General features: G+C 53.9%; 1 protein-coding gene across 1 annotated transcript; it reads left to right on the top strand.

Annotated features, from left to right (window-relative positions):
- The first annotated feature begins 176 nt into the window (after positions 1 to 176).
- On the top strand, positions 177 to 23,460 carry LOC132080669 (LON peptidase N-terminal domain and RING finger protein 1-like). The gene is made up of 15 exons (XM_059483921.1): positions 177 to 186; positions 309 to 493; positions 6,744 to 6,810; positions 9,022 to 9,933; positions 13,828 to 13,946; positions 14,321 to 14,443; positions 14,640 to 14,765; positions 15,381 to 15,504; positions 16,256 to 16,343; positions 17,443 to 17,557; positions 18,194 to 18,315; positions 19,087 to 19,245; positions 19,718 to 19,880; positions 19,966 to 20,112; positions 21,260 to 23,460. Exons 1-15 carry the CDS (start codon positions 177 to 179, stop codon positions 21,452 to 21,454), a joined length of 2,655 nt encoding a protein of 884 aa, XP_059339904.1. The 3' UTR covers positions 21,455 to 23,460.
- Positions 23,461 to 23,813: the final 353 nt, after the last annotated feature.

Genomic DNA, 23,813 nt, shown 5'->3' with positions numbered 1-23,813 from the left:
ACACTCAAGGAAAGGCAATAACAGGTGGGGAGTGGGACCTGGGTGAGCAGGTTTTGTACAAGACCGCGACAGAGTCTGGAGAGAAATTCAGGGGCTCTGTGGGCTCGGCCTGCCTGGCTCTGCAGAGTCCCTCCAGATCTGGCATCTCCCTGTGCCCTCCACGCTGTTGTTGTGGGATGGAGCAGCGTGAGCAGGGACAGACACCTGGAGCTGTGCTGAGCAGGTAAAACTGATTTCAAATTTATCAAAAACAAACGAAAAGCAGTTATGGGGGGGAAAAAAGCCAAAAAACCTCTCTGTTTTTGCAGCGCTGACCCCAGCGCAGGGGCCGCGCCCGTTCATCCGTCCCCAGCCCCGCCGAGCGCTGGCATCTGGCGCGGCGCCAGGAGAAAAACAAGTGGGGAAAATGAGGAAAAATGAGCTGGCACCGCCATCTACCGGGAATGAGACGTCTGGCAGCGGGGCCGCGGGTTTCATAACGCTCGGCTGTTTGGTAAGGCTCCCGCAGCGCGCCGGAGACAGGGAGAGAGCATCGGGAACAGGGAGAGAACATCGGGACAGGGAGAGAACATCGGGGACAGGGAAAGCATGGGGGACAGGGAGAGGGCACTGGGGACAGGGAGAGCATCGGGGACAGGGAGAGGATTGGGATAGGGAGAGCATCAGGGACAGAGAGAGATCATCGAGAGCATCGGGGACAGGGAGAGGGCATTGGGGACAGGGAGATAACATCGGGGACAGGGAGAGGGCGTTGGGGACAGGGAGATAACATCAGGGACAGGGAGAGTATCGGGGACAGGGAGAGGATTGGGATAGGGAGAGCATCAGGGACAGAGAGAGATCATCGAGAGCATCGGGGACAGGGAGAGCACTGGGTACAGGGAGAGGGCATTGGGGACAGGGAGATAATATCGGGGACAGGGAGAGCATCGGGGACAGGGAGATAACATCAGAGACAGGGAGAGGGCATTGGGGACAGGGAGAGCATGGGGGACAGGGAGAGCATCGGGGACAGGGAGAGCATCAGAGACAGGGAGAGGGCACTGGGGACAGGGAGAGAGCATCGGGGACAGGGAGAGCATCGGGCACAGGGAGAGCATCAGAGACAGGGAGAGGGCACTGGGGACAGGGAGAGCATGGGGGACAGGGAGAGAGCATCGGGGACAGGGAGAGCATCGGGCACAGGGAGAGCATGGGGGTGACAGGGAAGGCACCTGGAGCAGGAAGTGCTCCAGGAACAAGGAGTGCTCTGGGGACAGGGAGAGCACCAAGGACAGGAAGCGCTCCAGGATCAAGGAGCGCTCCAGGGACAGGGAGTAAATCGCGGACAGGGAGCTCACCAGCAGCCCTGGGTGCTGGCAGAGTCCAGCCAGCAGCAAAAGGAACCTCAGAGGGGGACACACGGCCAGCAGCCCAACCCAGTGCTGCTGCCAGCAGTATTAGGACAAGCCCAGAAGCCTCCCCATCAATAAAAACTTCAATGCAAACTTGAGCATGAGCCCTCCCTGCTGTGTTGCTGCCTTGGTTTGTTTCCTTTAAGGAGTCTATTTTTATGAGTATTTTCTTGAGTAATGCAGATTTCAGGCAAACCCGAAATTAAAAGTCAACACCGCGGAGGATTTTACTTGAAACCACAGAATGTGGCTCTGGATGTTCTTTCTGTGGAACAAATGCAGCCAGCTCTTGTATAAGCACAACAAACAGCAGGAAAGATGCTGAGGAATGTTGTCTTAATTATCCAGCACAAAGATTAAAGGGAAAACACGAAGATGGGAATAACAAACAACCCTAAAAGCTAAGCTGGGTTTCAGTGAGCTGGTTTGGCTTCAGCAGGAAAGGATTGATTTTAACTGCCTTATTGCTTCATGAACCCTTGGGTGCATTAATGTAAAATAATCCTGTGTGGGGTTATTTTACATATTTTACTTTTTCCTCTGTGCAAGCACACAGGACTCTTGCACAAGACACAAACTGCTTCCAAATAGTAGATGGAGTTGCAGAATTTTACAGTCCCCTCAGGCCATGCTACTAAAGGATGGGAATATCTTGGAATAAATTCTGTGTTTGGACATGAAAAGGAAAGGCCTTGCCTTTGCTTTTCAAGATAAAGGTTGGAAACCTTTCAAGCATGGTGTGCCAAACTCTGAGGTGAAGCTTGCCTGTAGACGCTCAGTTGGAGCTGAGAGATATTGCATCTCATGGGGGTGGGATTCTGCTTTCCAGCTGTCAGGTATTTAACCTAAAAGCCCTGAAATTGTCCTCTGTGCCTTGTGCCCCAACTCCCAAAATGGGAGCCTGCAAATGTCTGTGTGGAGCTGACCCCACAGCCTCACACTGCCCCAAATCTCAGCACTTTCACGTGCTCAGGGCCAGTGCTGGGCACTCCCTGCAGTGCTGGGTGATGGTGAGCACCAGGTGAAGTCTTCTGCTCGTGTTTTACAGTCCCTGCTCCAGGCCACTGCACCAAGCTCCCTGCAAATCCAGCCTGTGCAGCCAGATCCCTGTGGCACAAGGGCAAAGAGCCAAACACACCCAGGACTGGCTGTGTGAGCATCCAGCTGGCTCCTCCAGCAGCCAAGCTCCTCCATCCTGCCTTCAGCACCTTGCCCTGCATGTGGCTCTCTCCCCTCTGCACCCTTGTCCTCCCTTCATAGAATGGCCAAGTTTGCTCAAAAAGTTGTGGAGGTGAAAACCATTTCACGTTCCCTGGTGTCCCTAATTCCACACTGCATCTCAGCCCTGGCTTGAAGCCAGGTGACATGAATGGGCATAGAGCACAAACATTCGTGCCAGCCACGGGGATTATGGCTCTAAGAACACTTAGTGGAGGAGGCAAAAGGCAGGTGGAGCATCTGGCCCTTGGGGATGCTGAGGACCTTCAGTCAGTTCAGTAGCTCTCCTGAGGGACACATCCCCCAGCATGGCCTCGGTGTGCTGGGATGAGTGTTTGCCCACAGATGTGCCAGCCAGCAGCTGCCCAAGCTCTGCTGGGCCTGAACTCTGGCTTCCCCCCATGTTTTAACCACCTCCTCTGCCTGGAGCATCTGCAAGGTTCAACCAGAGGCTCCTTGGGGCTGCTGTGTCTTCAGCTGGCTGGGAGAGGAGTGTGGAGCACAGAGCTGGGCCAAATGCCCATCACACCAGGCTCTGCAGGGGCGGAGTAGGAACAGACCAGCAAGAGGAACTGGCAGCCCTGGAGTTACTTAAGCAAGTCTTGTTTACACAAATTTATATAATAACTTTGGCTGGTCCTCGGGGAGCAGGAGGGGTTGTGCTGCCCCTGCTCACAGCCTCTGGGGGTGCCTGCAGGGATCCTGCACAGCACGTGGCTGTCTGGGGCCTCATAGCAGCAGTGATGCCAAGAGAGTTTAGATGTGGAGAAAGAATTGTTTCCTATAGCATTTCATGCAGAGGTGCCTCCAAATAAAAGTGTTCTTCTATAAATGCCAAAAATTTTAGAACAGAAAGGTTGGACCTTTATATTGTGATGAGACTTTTCATCTTGCATCTCGGGGCTTTGTTATATAAAGCATCCTATTAGGGAAACAAGGCTCTCTAAGGTAGAGATCAAAAAGAAATCTTTCCTCTGTTCCCAAGTGACCTTCTTCATGGAAAATTTCAAGCTGCTTTTTCATTCCACTAAAAAATGGGAACAGTTAAAAATCCTCACTTTCCCAGAAAAGCTGATTCCTGCAGCCCTGCTTATGATCTGCTAATCTCTGCAGAGTGCTGGGCAGAGGTTTCCTATGAAACCACTCTCCTATTTTTGAGCTGAATAAAAAGAAAAGCAAAACTCAAATGGAACTGGAGTCATACAAGTGAAGGCTGTTCTGGAAGGTAAAATCCCTGCTCCTGCTTCCTGCACAGCACTCAGACTTGGTCCTCTCTATGATGCATCCTTCTACAACTTATCCCTTCACTCTGAATATCTGTAAACTAAGACTCTTTGCTGTGTTAATTAGCAGCTAAAAGTTATAGCAGAGCTTTATTCATGGGATTAATTGTCATAAAAATGATGCTGAGGATACACATATTTCCCAGCACCTTTCCCTTCCCTGCAAACCTCTCTAGGATTCTGCATTTGCTCTTCCACAAGAGCAGAGCAGGCTCCTTACTCCCCAAACCTCACTGCAATAGCTTCCTAAAACCCACAGTGGAACGGTGCCAGGCTTCTTGCGAAGGAGAACCTTCAATTTGCCCTGGCAGATTCCCCAGGACAGGTTTCTGGGTGACAAATGTTCCGAGCAGTAACAGCCTGACCTCTTTAAGAGCCGTGACGTCCGTGCGTTATGAAAGGAGGAGCTGGTGACGGGCTTACCCAAACATGATTCACCTGCTGTTCAAAGTGCACCAGAGGTGGAGCCCAGCCAGCCTGGGCAACAAAGAGGCACAGACAGAAATATTTGTCTGCTCCTTGAGCAGAAAGCTCTGCCCAGGCCACCACTGCTGCGAACAGGCCAGGGGTACACAGGCAGCTCTCTATAACTGTGGGAGAGAGCAGCCCTGCTCATCCTGCCTGAAATCCAGCTCAGGGTGTGTTTAGGGCTTCGTTCTGTCTGACTGAGGGGAAGGGAAACTGCAGGGAGACCCTGAGAGCCCTCTGCATTTCTCCCTGAGACTTCCAGGTGCTTCCTTCTCCCCACGGTCAGACAGAGCTTTTGGATGGAATCGAGCCACTGGCTTTGCAGAGCTCCTTGTCCTCACCAAGAAGGACACACGGGGTGGTGAAGATGCTGGAGCCGAAGGAATAAGGAACCAGGGTAAGGGATGAGGAAATCAGCCCCTGGATCTGGCCTGAGAGGCCAGAGGCATCCCTGCAGAGGGTTGTGCCAGCTGCAGAGCCCACCCTGTGCCACTGGCACCTCCTCTGCCAGCGCTGGGTGCCCGCCAGCCCTGCTGGCATCTCTGGGAGCTGCACAGACAAAAGGGAAAAGGGAAAATGAGGGAGGCAGCACGTACTCGCTCCTTGCTGAGGCAGGGAGCCAAGGCCACGAGAGCTGCTGAGTCCCCAGCTGCAGTGACGGGCCACCACGGTGTCACCCCGGGCCACCACAGTGTCACCCTGGGCCACCACGGTGTCACCCCGGGCCACAGGGCAGGCACACGGACACACAGCAGCCTGTGAAGGGGCAGCTTCTGTCTGACCCTGCAGTAAAGGCTCATTACAAATCTGCTCTCCCCAGCCAGAAGATGCAGAGGTTGATGTGGCCTCCAGGTCTGGCCCACTGGGAGGCAGGAACCTCTGGACACCAATCTTCTTGGAAGGAATGGACCTTGCTGCAAATGTAGACGTGTCTTCAGGGAGTTGTCTTGTTATGACTTTTCCTCCTTTAGTCACTTTGTTATCCATGGTTTAGGTGGTGCTGAACAAGCCCTGCTGACTTTGGGCTCCTCTTTGGGAACTCCTATAGATGGAGGATCTTCATCTTCAGTAAAAATACCAATAAAACAATTGCAAGGCATCAAGGCAAGCTTACAGCACCCTGCACCACAGCCCATGGTCTTGTCATCCATCCCAGGGCTTCCCCCCAGGACAACGGGGACAGCTGTGATCTGTTTTTGTATTCTCTCCTTGGGGTGTGTAGTTTGTACATGACTGCCCATGCTGTGGAAAAAGACATCTCCATCTATTTTATGTGGGCATTGCTTCCAAGGCTGGCTGTTAATGTTCTGCCAACCTCTTTGCCAAGATATTTGGCTTGAGAGATTAAAATGAGCCAGATAGGAATCTGGGCTCTCCTGCTGTGCCTCTCCAGTTTCCAGAGTTCAGGCACAAGCCTGGTTACATGAACAATGAGATAATGCTCCTTTGCAGCTCTCTGTCCCACCGGCCATGTGAAAGTCAACTCATTTCTCTAGGAATGATGCTGCCTCAGGCAAAGCCTGTGTGAGTCAGAAGGAAAAAATACTGAAGTTTTCTTAATTCCCTGACCCTGTTTATGTCTGATCCTCTGTGCTGAGAGTCAGGACCCCTCTGAGCACTCAAGCAGCAGAGTTTCGGGAATTGGGAACAATACCATGTAATTTATATGATTGCTTCCTGCCCAGTGCCAGCACAGAGCAGAACTGGAATCCCAAACCTCCTGGAGCACTGTGGCAATCTGCCTGCCTCTGCCCAGAGCAAACCACCAGCAGCAGCTCCCCTAACTGCAGACAAAGATGCAGGTTATAAAAGATGAGCTCAGGACAAAGAGTCTGCCACACCACCTGCTCCCACTTCCTTTTGCTCCACTTCCCAGGAAAGGCTTTGTACCACATGTAGCAAACAGGGAAACCTGCTGGTTGAATAACATCCTGGATCTAGAAATACTATGATGCAAAGAAAGAAAGAAAAAATTCCAGGAAGCTGATGTGTTTGTTGACATCTTTGGGGTGGGGTGGGGGGGAAAGGGAGGATGATGCAAATAACTCCCTGCATGTTGCAGGCACATACTGAGGTGTAAAAATAATTCCTTAGGCCAGCTCTGGAGGCTTGCAGAGAGCCAGGATCCAGGTGCAGCACTGCTGGGGCACAAGGGTGCCTGCACAGGTGCTGAGGCTCTCTGCCTGATCACCCTGATCACCCACAGGCTGCCCGGCACTTGGACATGCCACTGTGAGCCCAGCGTGGCCCTTGGACATGCCACTGAGAGCCCAGGGTGCCACTTGGACATGCCCCTGTGAGCCCAGCGTGGCCCTTGTTGGCAGCAACTCTCCCCCTCCTTGGCTGGGATTCTGACGCTTTCCTCCTTGTGTGGGTTTAGGAATGGCAGAACTTGTTTCACCCCTGTGCAACAGGACTTTCAGGTCTGATGGGGCTGGAGGAAGCTGGTGGGTAGAGCGGTGTGGAAAAGGGGTCATGACATTTGGGGTGCGTGTTCCTGTTTACACGTGCTTGTGGTGCCTTTGAAGACACCCTTAGGAGCACACAGGCAAACAAAACTGAACAAAAAAAGGCAACACTGGGAAGGTGCTGCCACCTCAGAGCCACTCCATAAACCCTAATGTGTCAAAAACAAGTGTCAATGCCTGCAACAAATATTTATGCACTAAAAATGAGCAAACACAGCTGGTGTGCAATCCCTGATCCCCACGCTGGGCTGTCAGCAGTCTGGACCACATTAATGAGGCTGTGCTGGGGCTGAAGCACCAGTGGATGTGTGGCTGGGAGCCAGAGGAGGAGCTGCAGCAACACCTAGAACTCCTCACCCTGCACTGACCCTGAGATATTTCCCATCTCTAAACAGAAAAAAAAAAATTAATTAAAAATCCTGTTGTGCTTTGCAAATAGTTCCTACACACAGTGTGATCCGTCCTGGGTTATGCAACACGTGAAGTTCTCATCTGGCCAGCAGAATGGTTAGCATTAAGCATTTAAAGCTTTTTTTTTTTTTTTTCTTTTTCAGTTATGTACTGAGTCAGCACAAACAGGGCAGTGACAAGAGAAAGCATTCGGAGTTCTGAACCAGCTCAGCTCTGGACAGACTGAAGAAAACAAAATGTTCTTGCACACTGGTGCTAATGAAGCCTGGTTTGCCATGGCCTCATGTGTCGTGGTTGATTGATTTTAAACTGCATTATGCAAAGCAGCAGCACGCCCGCTCTGCTTCGAGAGCCCACACATGGTTGTGGAGTGAATCAGGAGGTGAGGGAAAGAATGAGGCAGGTCCCAGAACAGCCCTGCGTCTCCCACAGGAACTGGCTGGGGTGATGAAAGATGCTGCTCTCCTCACCTGGCAAAGGCTGCTGCTCCCAGGCTGAGCCACACAAACAGGTTGTTGTGCACTTTGCTGCAATGTTGGCTGTGGTGGCTAAAATCAGGCTCATTCCATGGCTCACGAGCCAAGAACGTGCCCTTCCTGAGGGGTAAACTGGAGACAAAACTGGAGAAGCCTCCCTGGTGGCAATCTTTGTTGTTTTAGTCAATAGCCAGGTTTTGGTGGAAAAACAAGCCATGGTGAGAACTAAACCATGAAAGGAGAGTGTCTGGCGTGAATGATCTTTGTCCACCTGAGGAATGCCCATGGGAGAACTGCTGGGGGAAGGGATGGGCAAGGTCCTGTGAGGCAGAGGCAGGAGGAGGGAGCTAAACGCTGACCCTGCAGATGGGGACATGGAAAATGTCCCCTGCTGGGCAGTCCCACACTGACTCCAATGCTCCCACTGTCCCTAATGCCATGCTCAGCTTTTCAGGGCAGCGCTCCCAAATGCCACCCGAGATTTCTCCATGCTGGAGGGATCACTTAAAAAGATAACGGAGAAAGCAATGAAGCCTATCAAGCCCACATAAAATGCTTAGTTGTTGAGCTTTTAAAACCACTTATGAGCCGTTTAATGTAATTGCAATAGATTTGGAAACAAAACCTGCTCCACAGCCCAAACCTCCTCCAGCCACTCCCTCAGTGGGGCACGAGTTTCACCAGCACTGATGTCCCACTGGTGATCTGAGCAGCTCTGCCAGTGTGTGCGTGGGGTTGGGTTGTTTTTGGGGGCACACAAATGAGCCCTTGGGGAATGTGCTTCATCCTGATCTACTAAGCTGCAGAAGTGACAGATTTCAGCTGTTTTTCTCGGCACCTGCAGTGCAAGAGCTGCTGGCTTTTTGCTGTGTGGCTGTGTGTGAGGGGATGCATCTCCCTTGTGACACCGGGTCCATGCTGGGGGTCTGTGAGTGGGAAGGGGATTGTCCACATACAGGGTCTGAATTCATTCAGTTCTGGGTGTAGAGCATCTGAGGGAGATGTCGTTTCCCGTGTACCTTGGAGGAGTGCCCCTTTGTCCCCAAACGTGATGAGTTTCCATGGAGGGTAATACAAAGAGGCATCGGGTGCAACCCAGCCTCACCAGCCTGCCCTGCTCTGGAGCACCGCAACAGCCAGCACCCCACTCCAACTCCGGAGAGCCTCAGACAGCTGAGGGAGCCCAGGTATCCTGTGCCAGGACTCTGGAGCATCCCAGCCTCCTGTCCCCATCACAGAGCACCGTGTTCCCCCAGGACTTGTGCCTCAGCCCTGCTCCACAGGATACCCCCGGATACCCCAGGCAGCCCGCACCGTGAGTGGCTCCAAAGTGTCCTGGCCCCACACTGGGGCATCCCAACCACCCCCAGCACTCTGCACCTTGGTGCTGCTTCGGTGCGCCCCCGTGTCCGTTTGGGACAGAGCTCTCCTCGCCCGGCTCCCGGCTCCAGAGCCGGTGTCCGGCTCGTACCGCACCCGGCTGCTCCGGAGGCCCCCAGCATCCCCGCCTGCCGGGAACGGGCAGCGGAGCGGAGTGGGTCGGCACCCACCGGCACAGCGACCCCGCCGGGCCCGGCTCCCGCTCGGCCCCGGTTCCGCGGGCTCCGTTACGAAACGCGGCCGGGGCGGGGCGGCGCGGCCGGCGGCGGCCAATGGTGGCCCGGGCAGCCCCGCCACCGGCGCCTGCCCCGGGTCCCTCCGGCGGGCCGGGCCGGGCCGGGCCGGCAGCCGCAGCCTCGGCCGGGGCGGGAGCGGCGCGGGGCGGAGCTGGGCGATGCGCGGGGGCGCGGCGGCGGCCGGGCCGTGCGGGCACCGCCGGCTTTAGGGAGGACAGCTCCCCTCAGCGCCGCCATGAGCGGCCCGAGCTCCCCTCCGCCCGGGGAGAGCCCCTCCGGGCAGCCCCTGCGGCTGGACCTGCTGCGCTGCCCCTGCTGCCGCCTGCTCCTCTGGGAGCCGGTGACCGCGTCCTGCGGTCACTCCTTCTGCAAGCCGTGCCTCGGCGGGGCCGGGCCGTCCCGCTGCCCGCTGTGCCAGGAGCGGCTGGAGCTGCCGGGCATAGGGGCGGCGAGGTGCAGCGTGGTGCTGTGCGGGATCCTGGAGCGATGCGTGCCCCGGGAGCGGCGCCTGGCCGGGCTGGCGGAGCGCGTCCGCCACCGCCTCGCCCGCGGGGACGCGCGGGACGCGCTGAGGATGGCGCAGAGAGGGGTCGAGCTGGGTAAGCAGCACCGGGCTCGGGGGCTGGGGGTGCGGGTGGTGGGCTGAGGGGTGCCAGGGGCCAGCCCAGCAGCCCGACAGGCGGGGATGCACGGGCTGGGCTGTGGCAGCAGGAGAGTACCAGTGTGGGTGACAATGTAGGTCACCGTGTCCCTGCGGCTCCGTGCGCTCCGAGCCTGCACGGTCCGGAGCGAGAAGACGTGGGAAGTGTTGTAAGGCAGGGCTGGTGGGAATGGGGATGGGAAGGGGGGATGCTGGGCATTTCTTCCATATCCGTGGATGTCCCGAGGTGCTGGGGGCGGTGGGATGCCCGACAAACCGCGCTGCTCGTCCCCTGCCCGGCCGGTGTCCCATCGGCCACGTGCTCCTGGAGAGAGGGACAAGCACCGATACTCACTCACATCGGGCGGAATTTCAGGGTCACAGAGAGAGCTCTGCCCAGGGGGTGACCATTATGTAAAGCGGCTGGGACTCGTCCAGCCGGGGATGGACACGTCCTCTCCCCTAGAGCCTGGCGAGGACACAGCCTTGGCAGAGCTCCTGTGCCAGCCCCATCGTGCAGGTCAGCGCCCGGCCCGACCCATTCTCCACCCGGCCCTGGCCAGACATTTCCCGGGCCCGGGGGTAGGGGGGGGAGGTGGGGTTTGATCTGCTTTAATGTGTGGCTGTAAGTGGATTTCTTGGAAAGTAAATAAAAGGGGTTATACAATGCGTCTGGAGCAGGGGGTTGGGGCGACGGAGGCAGAATTTCCTTTCTCCGCGGCGTTTCTATGACAGCGCTGAGCTCTCCTCCCGCTCTTATTCATCGCCTGCTGCGAGACAAGTGCCAGAGGTCCAGGGTAAGCCTGGAAGCGAAGGGCTGAGCGGACCGGTCGATCCTGGTGCTGGCAGCAGAAAACAGGTCCTTTTATGCAACCTCCAGAGGCATCCGTCCGTCTCTCCCTGCACACCCTCCTTCACAGTAAAGGCACATGCACACTGCTCTGGTACTCATTTACCAGGCTTTTCCCTGGTTGGGGTGTGCAATTGCACTTTTCTCCAAAAATCCTTTGCTAGCATAAAGAGGAAACATTGCAAACTCTGTCCTCGCTCTTCCCTGCACGTTCTGTTCCCCGAAAGACAGGAAAGTCTGGCTGAGGGCAACAAGGAAATTGCAGTCACAGGCTCAGCTCCAGTGAACCTTTGCTTGCTGGGGCTGCCAGGCTCAGGCACGTGGGTGGTGCTTTCAGGATGTGTTTTCCAGTTCCTGCAGCCAGCTTTCAACTGCACACTTTTTTTTTTTTTTTTTTTTTTTTTTTTTTTTTTTTTTTTTTTTTTTTTTTACGAGCTGCCTTTCACTTTGGAACAGAACCACTGATGAATGTTTGACCCATGGGGATGTTTTATTTGTGTCTCAGTGTGGTGTGATGGGTCAGTTTGCAGTGCCCTGCTCATCCCAGCCTGTAGGGCTGCTCGCTTTGCTTGGGTGGAAATAAACTGTCAACTTTTTATCTTCATTCTTTGTGAGTGAACATCAGAAAAATGCAGTGTAATGTGTAGCACAGGAGGCCCTCTGACATGCCTGGAGCGTGGAGGCTGGTGAGGCTCTGAGGCTGCCAGCTGGCTGATGGCCCTGGTGTGTAATGATATCATAGATCAAAAATAGCTGCAGCAGCAGAGAAATGCAGAATTCATTGCCCTGTTTTACACATCTGGGGTGGTTTTGGTTTTTTTTTTTTTTTGCCAAATCAGTTGCTTTATTGCTGGGGCTGTGCAAATGTTTGAATGGGTTTGCCCACATGGAAAATAAGCCTCTAGACTTTGTACCTATTTGTTCATCCCTACCTTCTTAGGGGGTGGGATATTTCATGTCTGGATGGGTGTTTGTGGGATGGAGTACTGAGCAGCACGTTCCCATGTTTCCTCACTCAATCCCTAAGGTCTTGGCTAATATTACAAAGGAAAACAAGGTCCCAGGGACCATTCTGTGCTGCACAGCTCAGCATGGCCAGTGCAGCTTTTGCTGCAGGAGGGGCTGTGCCTGCCTCTCCTGCTCTCTGCCTTAGGGTGACACCAGGCAGGGAGCAAAGTCTCTCTGTGCTGCATGCTGGGGACAAGGAGGCAATAGCCATGGCAGAGTTTGCTGCTCTGTGATAAGGACTGGTGGGTGCCTGGGCAGGGCGACAGGTAGGGAAATGAGCAGATGCCTCCTGCACCCAGCTCTCATGGAGCTGCCAGTCCTGACCTGCAGTTTGCTGGCAGAGCTGCATCAGCACCGGGGTTGAACCGGGCCGGGAGGAAATGCTGCTGGCTTTGGAAGTGCAGGAGAGACATCACCAACACTGGTGTTCCTGGTGATTGCTGATCAGCTGCCAGCCAGGCAGAGTGCCCCTGGGAGAGCTCCTGGCCCCTCAGCAAGGTGATGTTACCCACACCACATTTGCCAATGCAGCAGCAGTGCCTTCAATGGTGCCTGATTTATGATACAAGGCTGGCATCAGTGTCAGCATCCTGCAGGGCCACCATGAGTTACCTGTGCTGGACCTGTCATCATCCCACAGGGAACTGGGAGCCTCCAGTGACATTGCAGGACATGGACATCTGTGACACTGGAGGCCTCCCCAGATGCACCAGGAAGCCACAAGTGCCCAGCCCCAACCCCCTGCAGCTTTGGGCTGATGCTCAGAGCTGGGGGGGATGCAGGGCTGGATGCTCAGAGCTGTTACCTGAGCTGGAACACCAGCACTGCTCTGGATGTAGGTCACCTCCATGAGCTGTGATATAACGGGGTGGGTCTGGGCATCTCTGCATTTCAGAACCCACAAACATTACCACACCTGGTTACTCTATGTAACATGTTCTTTAGGACTAAATCCTTTTTACAAATCTTTTTTGCACAATTTTTTTTCACAAAAAATGTGCAAAAATGATGCAGGCTTAGATACTATATGTTTGTCTAATTGGGAACTAGAAAAGCTTTTTTCAACTTGTCAGTGTGCTGGTAAAAGATTTGCTTTTGATCAAAAAGCAATCTAATGGTGAGCTAAGTGAAATTGATAATGGGAACAATCTTGCATTGAATTAGAACGTTTGGGCTAAAGAACTAAAGAGGAGAAACATGGGTGCCCTTTCCAACATCTCCCAGCCCAATTCTGCCTCTGGCTGTGCTGATAGGAAGGAAGATCTTTATGTGGTTTTGTGAGGCAGGAAAGAAAAGGATCTCACTGCCAGTTTTTTTAGGAGAAGGCAGGAGCATGTAATGCTTGGTGTCATGACTAGCAGTGTCTGTGGATCCTGTGCTCCCCCAGCACCCTGATGTCCCATCAGTGACATCTTACTGACAAGGAACTGGATTCTCAATTATTTTCCTCTTTTTTGGGAAATCTCAGCCTTTCCTCATACTTGGAAACCCCAGGTCATGGGGTGCAGGCAGATCCTTGCACCCCTTTGGCTTCTCATCTGCCCCAGGAGAGCAGTGGCAGCCAGGTGGGTCTGGGAATTCAGGTATCCAGCCCTGCAGCCCTGTTTGGTAACATGTTATTTTGGCTCTGCTGGGTGAGTCACATCACAGAGCCTGCTGTGGCCACAGCCCTGTACGTGTGTGGTGGAGCTTTTCTTTTGCTCCATCCCAAAGAGATGGGTGAAAGCCCAGATCCCAGCATGGCTGAGCCCTGAGGCAGTGGTGGGGCCTCTTGGCTGGGGGTGCTTTAGGGAAGATGGGGGGAAAAAAAAAAACACAAAGGGAAGAGCCTCAAACAATTTAAAACTGGGTATTTAGGGGGAATAACTACTTTCTTACAAAGCCAGTGTCTCCTGATGAGGAGCACTGATGTGAGGCAGTGGCACAGGGGCTGTGCCCCTGTGGTGGTGGCTGTCCCAGGCTGGTCCAGGGCTCATGTCCCACGTTCTCTTGCAGCCCTGGAGTGCAGCTCCCTGCGGCTGTGCCGGGCAGAGGCCCTGCTGGCCCTGGGGCAGCTCCCACAGGCTCTGGAGGACCTGGATGCCGTGTGCAGGGCTGAGCCTGGGCACCACGAGGTGAGTGAAGCCACATGGACTGCACAGGAGCAGCTTTTCCCCCTCCTCAATTCTCCTCTGGGTTCATCCTGCTCAGAAATGCACTTTGCAGAGCTACTGGGGTGCTAACCAAGGTGGCAGGTGCTGTGTTGCTCTCACAGGAGAGGTCTGGCACTGTGTCCATCCTTCACTCCAACTCTCCCTAGGCTTGGCTTTAGCAGCTGCTGCACTTTGGAGAGTCCTGGGATATTTTAGGGAGCAGGTGCTTTGGGATGGGGTGGGAGCAGGCAGGACAAAGGGACGGACATTCCCTTGGGGCTGGCATGGGAGCTGAAGGGGGACATGCTCTGCTGGTCACTGTCTCATAGTCACCACGTGTTCTTTCTGCTCTGCAGGCCTTCTTCAGGAAAGGGAAGGTGCTCCTGGAGATGGGGCAGAGAGCTGAAGCCCTGCAGGCATGGGAGCACTGCCTGACACTCAGTCCCCATTGCCAGCTGGCTCGGAGAGAGATGGAGAAGGTGTGTGGGCTCTGCCATGTCCCTCTGCTCTCACTTCACACAGGGACATGTCCTTGTCCTCTGAAGGACTCCACAGAGGGCTCAGCCAGCACAGACACCAGAAGGGTCCTTTGGGGAAAAAGAGGGAGCCTGGCAGCCTTCCCACCTCCTTGCTTTTTCCTCCTAGCATCCCCCAACCCTTGCTTTGTCCTTGCAGATCATCATGGAAGCTGATGCTCCTCAGCCATGCACGGCTGCACGCCTGGGTGATGCTCACCTGAGCTCAGCTGGTTCCCATGTCGATGGAGGGAGCCCAGTGCTCCCATCTTGCACAGAAACTCAGGTAAGAGCCTGCAACATCTGAATCTGCAAGGAGACTTCATGTTCCTCTGGGACATCCCAGTGATGGGAAAGGAGGTGTGATAAGGGGAGCTTGTGCAGGACATGTGGCCATGCTTACCTGCTTGTGTGCTGGGATCTGCAGCTGGTGGAGGGAGGGAGAGCAGGTGTCATCAGGGCTGAGCTGTGGGGACTCAGCAAACAGAGGAGACTTTATCTCTCTATTCATCTCACTACATACAGAGGAAAAAAAAGGAAAACAAAAAGTGAGTTTCAGTTTTTTTGGAAAAAAAAAAAAGACACACTTGAGAATAGTTCAGACCATTAGCAGCTGTTAAGGAAGCTTTTATTTTCCTCTTTGCCTTTATAAACAAATTTAGCAGGCTTGGAGAGAGGAGGGAATTCAGAATACACCCAAATAGCAGTTGGTACACTGGACAGAGTGAACCATGTTTTAACCATGTGGTGGGCAGCAGTGTCTGAAGGCTTCTGTCCTGCTGTCCTGCAGATGGAAGCTGTTAATGTACGGTGACACACCAGAAAACTTCCCGGTGCCATCAGGCTTGGTGGGACAGAGGGAGAAGAGGGTTTGGGCTGAATTGCATCTTGCTGTGCCTAGGATCAGGAGGGAGAGCTGGCAGAGGGCCGAGGGGGTGCCGGGTGTGAGCAGAGCCAGGACAGAGCCACCCTTCCCCAGCCAGAACCGGCGACGGCGGCAGAGAGTCAGGGCCAGGGCCTGTTGGGTGAGTGTCATCACAGGTACCACTCTGTTGTGTCGTGCAAAATACTTGTGTGGAATCCATTTTGGCACTGAAAATGTGCTCTTTGCGCTGTGTTCAGCTCAACAAATATCCCAGGGGCACACAATGGGGGAGCTCTGGCTGGGACATTCACTGCTCCTCATGCATGTGGGGAGGATCCACCTGATCTTCTGTGTGAGCAGGTGAACTTACACCAAAACTTTGCTCCAGCTTGGTGACAAGTTCTTGTTAAAGCCAGGCATCACTGGTTCCCTGTGTGGAGTCAGGGAGAGGCTTTCTGTGGTTCCCATGTGTTTGGATGGGTTTTGGTTTTGATTGAATTCCCCTGTGGGGGACAGGACATGCCATGAGCTGGGCAAGCAGCACCTCCATCAGTATTGACTTGCCATCAGTGTCCAGCCAGGTGGACAAATAGCAGTGATGGCTCATGGCAAATTTCCAGAGACTTCCATCCTGGAGCTTTTTGGGCCACTTTGCTGCCTCAGTTTCCCTGTCTGCAAAAAGAGGAGATATCACCTTCCTCTACCAAGCACCATGAGACCCACTGACACACAAGCTATGGATGGACACAGATGGGTTAATAGAGGGGTTTATGTTGAATTTCCTGCTGGTCTTGTTCTTTTTTAACGCTTTCAAAGCACTTTGTGGGGCAGTTATGCCTCAGAACGAGGTCTGAAAGCAAAGATTTATTTCCTATATTGAAATGGGGGATTGTCTTTTCTTTTATCACTAGATAACAAGGAGGAAACAGCAAACTGTACCCAGCCATGCCTTGGGGAGTCACTGAGCATTTCTGACTTGGAGTGCTCCCTCTGCATACGGTGAGTTCTCCTGCAGGAGAGGTTTTAGGATCAAGAATTGGCACCTGCTGGGTTTCCTTTGCTGATGTGCATCTTTCTTCCCATCTTAATAGCAAGCTCAGTTCTGAGAACTGCTGATACAGCTAAGAGGGGAAGGCAGGGCCATGGGACACCCTGCCAGGCTCAGGAGCTCAGATCACCCTGTCTCAGGGTGCAGCATCACTAGGGCTGTATCCCTTGGGACAGAGATGTGGAGCTGGGGATGTTCAGTGGGGTCAAAGACCAAAAGCAGTGGTTGCCCTTTGTACCTGCAGGCTGGGACAGGAGAGTGTTGCCCAGGGAAATTCCCTGTGGGGATATTGCAGACCTAGTGGGGAGCATTTTGGAGCTCTTTGCCTGGTGCAGGTGGAAAAGGGAATGGGACAGAGCTGTGTTTGTCTGCTGGCTCAGGGCTGGTGTTGCACTGCCACAGGGCATGCTGAAACCAGGCTGCTGTTCCTGGTGTGTCCCAGGACAGAGCAGTTGTGCAAGGGCTGCTGGCACAGAGCTGGGTGGGGTTGCACTGCCAGACGTGCAAGTTGGTCAAGGTCCTTCTGGCAGCTTTTTCCAGGTCTGTGCATGGGGGAGAGAGACTGAGGCTGCATCTGGCCTGAATTATGTGAATATGGGTCTCTTCTGAAAGAAGAAAACAGTGTTTAGGAGTAGTCAGGGCTTTCCCAAGACCTTAATTTAATTTTTGATTGTGGAGCTACCTGTGAGCAACTTGAGCACTTGCTGCTGGCTCTGCTTCTGGAGCAGGGGAGCAGGAGGAACTTTCCTGTCACTGCCCTTTGGATTACACACCACTGTGGGTGTCTGGGGAAGCACAGACCTGGCAGGACCAAGGGGTGTCATGTGTGTACTCATGGGGTCTGCTGGGACTCCATGGAGACCCTGCAGAGAGGGGGAGCAGAGCTCAGGCCTGGAACAGCTCTCATCTTACATCATTGTGCAAGCCCAGCAGTCTGAGCCCAGACTTTCTAATTAAGGGGCTAATTAAAGTCTCTTTCTGCCAGACTTATCTGTGCCCCTTTCCCTTTGTTTCTCCCTGCACTCCATTGACTCTGATCACCCTTTTCAGGATGTTCTTCGAGCCGGTGACTACGCCCTGTGGTCACACCTTCTGCAAGGAGTGCCTGGAGCGCTGCCTGGACCACAGGCCCAACTGCCCCCTCTGCAAACAGAGCCTGAGAGAGGTGAGGGCATGGCTGCCACGGGATGGAGCCCAGGGGAGAGCTGGGAGCCAGCTCCAGCTGCTGGCTGCCTGCCCAGGGCTGGGCTGGGAAGGTGCAGTGCTCTTCCATTAGCAGCTCCCTGGCACGGCAGTGTCAGCTCCACTCACGTGGGAATGACCAGACAGCTGATAATTAAGACCCAGAGATTCATTTCCACAAGATGCCACAGTGATTTAGTGAGATTGTAAACAGGAGAGGGGAGAGAGAGGGAGAGAGGAGAAAATGCTAATGACTTTAAAAAATGGAAATGGATGGAAAACCTGCTAGCCTGGAGATTTGATTTAATCTTTAATGTAAAGGGATTCGGATGAGACCATCAGGGAAATTAGGTTGTCATACAAGGACTGCATCACTGTCAGAGACAGGACGCTGTGCTGGATGGGCCCTGGCTCTGAGCTGTGTCTGGAGGTCTCGGTGGAGCTGACATCCCATCCTGCTCCATGGCTCAACATCCCCCAAGAGGTTTTATCCTTGACTTTCTCTGGTCTAAAATTACCTTCAGTTCCAATAAAAGTGAGCGTGATTCAGAGTCCAGCAGGGCTTCAGGGCTTCCTCCCTGCTCTTTTCCAACCTGTTTTTGGGTCTAATTCCTTTCAGTACCTGAAGGCTGGGAGGTACAGCCCCACAGTGCTGCTGCAGGACATCATGCTGGCCACCTTCCCCACACAGCTGGCTGAGCGCCGGGAGCTGCACCGGGCAGAGATGGCAGAGCTCTCCAAGTAAGCAGGGACTGCTCCTGTGTGTGCGGGTGGGTGTGGAAGGGGCTCTGAGAGGGATGCCTCTAGCCCCACATTCCTCTTCACAGAGAAAAGCAAGGCACAATTCTTCCCAAGAATATTCTTACCTCATTTGCTGTGCCCGTGTTTGTGCAAAAGTAGAAAGTAACATGGAGATTGTTTACCCAAAGTGATAGTTTTGCTCACAGGTTTTGTTTCGTTGGCCTATCAGCGCCAAGAGTGTGTGTGTGTCAGGATTGTTGCGTGACAGTCACAGGATTCAGTGCAGTGTGTGCAGGGTTGAGTGCTTGTCAGGTTCAGTTTTAGATGTATAGAATAATATAGCATAATATAGCATAATAAAGTAATTAATTAGCCTTCTGATGTCCATGGAGTCAGATACATCATTCTCTCCCCTCGTCGGGGCCTTCACAGCGTTGCAATAGATGTCCACACCCCATACCACTGCTGTGGCTTGGTTCTGCTCAAGTGATGTCTGTCCCACCTCCAGGACCACATTGCAGCAGTGCTGTGTGGGTATGGACATGCTCCATGAGGCACCTGGGGGTGAGGGATCATCTTTGCAAGGAGCTGTTTTGTGGGCAGAATCTGTCCTTGGTCTCTTGGTGAGCCAAGTGGAACTTTAGTGTTGCTCTGTGCTGGAGCATCGCTTCTTGTGCGTAAGGATACACCTGGTTTGGGGGAGCAGCTGATGCAGGGCTGGGCTTTGCTTGGGAAGGTCTCACTTCTGTGGTTTCTCCTCCTGTGCCTCAGCCTGACCAAGAACATCCCCATCTTTGTGTGCACGATGTCCTTCCCTGGCATCTCCTGCCCTCTGCACGTCTTCGAGCCTCGGTACCGCCTGATGATCCGGCGGTGCCAGGAGAGCGGCACCAGGAGGTTTGGCATGTGCATCTATGAGAATGGGAAAAGGTGAGCTCCTGGGCAGGCTGCCCCCTGCCCCAGCTGCTTTGCCTCTCTCTGCTCCAGCCCCAAATGTCTAAAATACTGAGTAGTTCTGAAAGGTTTCCTGTCAGTGCCATCTCGCAGATAAAATCAGCAGGGAGGTGGGTGGTGCGTACCCCACAGTGCAGAGTGAAATGGGATCAAGGAATGAGGCCAGCACTGAAGCTGGACAGAGCCAGTTGTAACTGTCAAATACAATTCAATACAATTCTTGAAACAGCTTCTGAATCAGGATGTCTCTGAGCTCCATGGTTCTCTGGCTGTGACCTCCAGCTCCTCTTAGTGAGCACTGGGAGGAAACTTGATTGAATCTCTGAACTTGCCCCTGCCCTGCCATCTTGTTCCTGGTCCTTTTGGAGACGATACCTTCAGGAGAAGCAGCTCCCTTGCCTCCTATTACCCCAGCTGAGCCCTGTTTTCTGTCCCTGCGTCCCTGCAGCTTTGCTGACTATGGCTGCATGCTGGAGATCCGTCAGGTGGAGCTGCTGGCAGACGGGAGGTCCTTGGTGGACACCATCGGCCGGCAGCGGTTCCGCGTGCTGAGCCGCGGCCACAGGGACGGCTACCACACCGCCGACATCGAGTTCCTGGAGGACAGGAAGGTGAGGGCAGGGCTGGGCAGAACCCTGGGCTGCAGCAGGACAGATCCTGCCCACGGACACCTGTGTCCCTCTTGGCTCCGTGCAGGTGTCCGGGGAGGAGCTGCAGGAGCTGCAGTGCCTGCACGAGAGCACCTATCGGCTGGCGCAGCGGTTCTGTGAGCACGGGGACCTCACCTCCAGGCACATCCTCATGCAGCATGGACCGCTGCCAGAGAAGGAGGAGGACATCCAGGTAATGCCCAGAGGGAAGGGGTGCACCAGACAGAGTACCAAGAGAGTCTCTGAAGCAGCACTGTTCCTGCAATAACCACCCTGCTTCCCTACTCGGCTTCCCCTCAGGATGAACAAAAAAAAAAATCCAGTTTTTCACCCCTGTTACAGCATCTCTTATCCAGACAGTTGGTAGGGCTTGTTTTGTAAACTGCTTGATGTTTCTTTATGGTTTTAAACTGTTCTTGGAAACTGAGCACTGAGTTCTAAAATCTTTCCCAGAATCTTTTCTTAAATGAGACCTGAGAAACTGAACTGTGTGTGTTTGAAAACTTCTTGGGAAAAAGAAACCAAACAAATTGGCAAAGAGGCGAACCCTGCAGCTTATTGAGTCTGCAGTCTCCTTTCTCACTGTGGTCCTTTGAGACAGCCATAGCTGGCCAGTGGTAAAGAGCTAAGAGGACAGGATCCAATTTGCTTATTATACTGCTCTGACAAATTCAGATTCTGTAGGAGAAAAAAAATCCCAAAATTTAATTTTCACTCCTTAAAGGAAGCATTTCCTCTCTGGATTGTTACAAATATACTCTTGCTGGCTTGTCCCAGGCTAAGGCTGTCCTGGCCAGCAGTCACATTAATGATGTGCTCAGGAATTACAAAACAACTCACCCTCCTTCACCTGAATCGAGCTTTTCCTTCTTGGTTTGACTCAGGTTATAGAAAAGCCACTTTACAAAAGCAGTGCCCAACAGCTGTGCCTGCCTGGCCTGCACCTCACCTCTTCAAGTGATGGCCAATGTCCCAAAAACACTGGCCATGCAGGATTTGGCCTCTGTTTGCAAAAAGCACTCGCTTAAACAAGGAAATGCAGAAGATATTTCATTGTCTCTTTAGTATAGACTTTCTCCCAGTTACAGATGAGATGCAGATGCAGATGAGCCAGGAGGCTCCCTGGGGAATGCTTGTCTGGAAATTGAATTAGTTTGTCCAGCAGTTTTGAGCTTGGACAACAAAAGGGCTGTCCAGATGAGTACCTTGGCCACTGGTATTCATCACAAAGTTGGCGTGACTGTCCTGACAAGAGCAACTCTTTGCCATCAGCGATGCAGCGATGCTGCATCCACCTCGCAGCTCTGACGTGGGGATCTCTCTCCCTCTCTCCCCCCCAGGCTTCAGTAGACGGCCCGACGTGGTGCTGGTGGCTGATCTCCATCCTGCCCCTGGACCCGTCCTACCAGCTGAGCCTGTTCTCCTGCACGTCGCTGCGGGCGCGGCTGTCGCAGCTGCAGCGCATCCTGACGGCGCTGCTGCAGCAGCCCCCGCCCCGGCACCTGCTGCCCGAGCGCAGCCCCCGCCGCCTCTGAGCGCCCTGCCCTCCCCGGACCCACCTCCACCCTCGGCTTTCTCTCTCTGTGTGGTTTGAGTGTGGTTTGAGCCCTCCTTTCCATCCCCCAAAAAGCGACCTCAGCGATGGGCTGGGTGCTGTGCCCAGCTGGCAGCGACACTGTGCCGTCCGTGCCACCCCTGGAGCTGATGTGCTGTGCCACCCGAGCTGGGCTGTGTCTCCAAAGCCAAAATCCATTGCTGAGTGGCCTCTGCACTGAGGAGGATTCTCCTTAGGGGGAGGACTGAGTGCTGGGATTGCTGCAGTTTGGGTTCTTCCACTCTGAAGGACAGTTTAGGTTCTTCCACTCTGAAGGACAGCTTAGGATCATTTGGTAGATGGTCCTGATTCACACAGGAAATTTAGAGCCTGGGGAGAGGTGGCACTGGGGAAGCAGAGAAGTTCCAAAGGCTTCCTTTGGAGGATGCTGACGGCTCTGCCGCTGCTTGCAGCTTTGTGTTTGAACGAGAAGAAAGGTTAAATTAAACAATCTCAAACTCATGGTCTTGCTCCCAGCCACCTCCACGGCCACATGGTGAGGAGATGGTTGTATTTGAATGCTCTCAGGTCCAGACCCCCCCTTCCCACTGCTGTGCTCGGAGCTGTGCTGTTTGCTGGCCAGACCATTCCCTGGACACTGCCAGCCACTCCCCTCCCTGCCAGCTCCAGTGCTGTGAAATGCAGTGGGAAGTGGAATTCTGTCAGCTTTGGTGCTTGTCCCCTACCCAAAAACTGCTGTTCCCAACCCTGGCTGGGTTCAGGTTACAGGGTTGGACCTGGGAGGAGCTGATAGCACAAGGAAGTTAAGTCTGGAAGTTCTGTTGTGAGATTTTCTGTTCCTTGACCAATGCAATTTCCCCCTGTTCTGTGTTGTGAACTTTCTGCTTCCTCAGGAGAAAATCAGGATCTCAGCTGAGGCTGGACCCTTGCACTTGGGACTCAGAATAGTTCAGGATCCCCCAAAGGAGCACAGTGAAGTCAAAGGGATCCAAATATCTGGATTGGAGGGATGGGGCAGGAGCAGTGACCCAGGCCAGGATCCACATGCCAGGGAGCGAGTGCTTGGCTGCTGCTTGTCTCTAGACACAGGGCAAAAACTCTCTGGACAGACCAGGCCTCCATGGAAATCCTGAAGATTTGGGATTTTTATCTTTGATCAATAATTTCTGTGGCTTTGGGTTCAATTGCAGGAGTGACATCCACCTGGTTGTTGGATTGCTCCTGGAATTTTATCCCTGCACTTATCAAAGGCACCACACCCCCTCAGAGAGTTGTTGGATGTGTGTGGGAGAGAAAATGAGGGCCCTGATCGTCACTGCAGGTGTTTGTGGGCTGAGCCTGGCTGGGACACTGGCTCCAGAGAGCTCCCTGCTCAGGGCCACCACCTTCCCCTGTCCTTCCCCTCCAGGAGTGGGCAGTCCCTGTCCCCCTGTCCATCCAAGTGCCTCCCTGGAGTGACAGTCAGGAGCAGGGCTGGCTCCCCAGGAACCTCTGTGAGCACAGGGCAGCTGAGAACAGCCCAGAGCTGGATTTGCTCCTCACCTTTGAGCCACAGTGCTGGCCCAGGAGCACCAGGACTCCCAAGGAGCCATTTCCCTGGCATGTCAGCTTGGCAGGGCTGGGGCAGGGGATGGAGGGATGCTTTGCACTCCCAGGGCAGGTGGCAGGGTGACACTGAATTCAGGAAGTGCCTTTCTTTCCCCCAGGGGCAATGTGTGACATCCCCAGCCCAAGGCACTCACCTGCCCCCCGAGCTGCTGTTCCCCAGGGCTGGGGGTCCCTGTGGGTCCCTCCAGCAAGGGGGGGATGCAGGAGATCCCCTGTCACCCTGGGGAGGGCCCAGAGCCACCTCTGCCTGGCTGCTTTGGGAAGGGATCCCTGCAAATTGCTCCAGTTTGCTTGGAGCACCTTTGTGGTTTTTATGACTGTCTTTGCTCTTGGAGTTACGTTTTCTTTCAGGTCGTTGAAATAAAGACCTTTTGTTGTTGTTGTTGTTGTTTTGTTGCTGGTGTTTAACTTTTAGCTGCTCATTAATAAAAGTGCTTGGGGATCCCCAGGGAGATTTGGGGACACATGGACAGGTCACACCTTGGTGTCCAGTGACCACGGTCCAGCAAGGGCAAAAAGGGGCAGGAAAAAAGTGGTTTTGCTCACAGAATGTGTGTGAAACAAGACAGGAAAAATGAACTCCTGGCTGTCATTGCAGCTGAGGGCTGTGGGGAGGGATGGGATGGGATGGGATGGGATGGGATGGGATAGGATAGGGTGGGATGGGATGGGATAGGATAGGGTGGGATGGGATGGGATGGGATGGGATGGGATGGGATGGGATGGGATGG

The sequence above is a fragment of the Ammospiza nelsoni genome, chromosome 16 (assembly GCF_027579445.1).
Source record: "Ammospiza nelsoni isolate bAmmNel1 chromosome 16, bAmmNel1.pri, whole genome shotgun sequence".
Classification (NCBI taxonomy): domain Eukaryota; kingdom Metazoa; phylum Chordata; class Aves; order Passeriformes; family Passerellidae; genus Ammospiza; species Ammospiza nelsoni.
Note: the sequence above shows the minus strand (reverse complement) of the source record. Positions and strands in the feature narration are given on the sequence as shown.

What these genes read in the sequence shown, in the direction of transcription:
- LOC132080669 (XM_059483921.1), top strand. An exon ending in CTCGGAGAGAGATGGAGAAG is followed by an intron (nt 14,444 to 14,639) that starts GTGTGTGGGCTC and finishes TTGTCCTTGCAG; the next exon opens with ATCATCATGGAAGCTGATGC. An exon ending in TCAGGGCCAGGGCCTGTTGG is followed by an intron (nt 15,505 to 16,255) that starts GTGAGTGTCATC and finishes TTTTATCACTAG; the next exon opens with ATAACAAGGAGGAAACAGCA.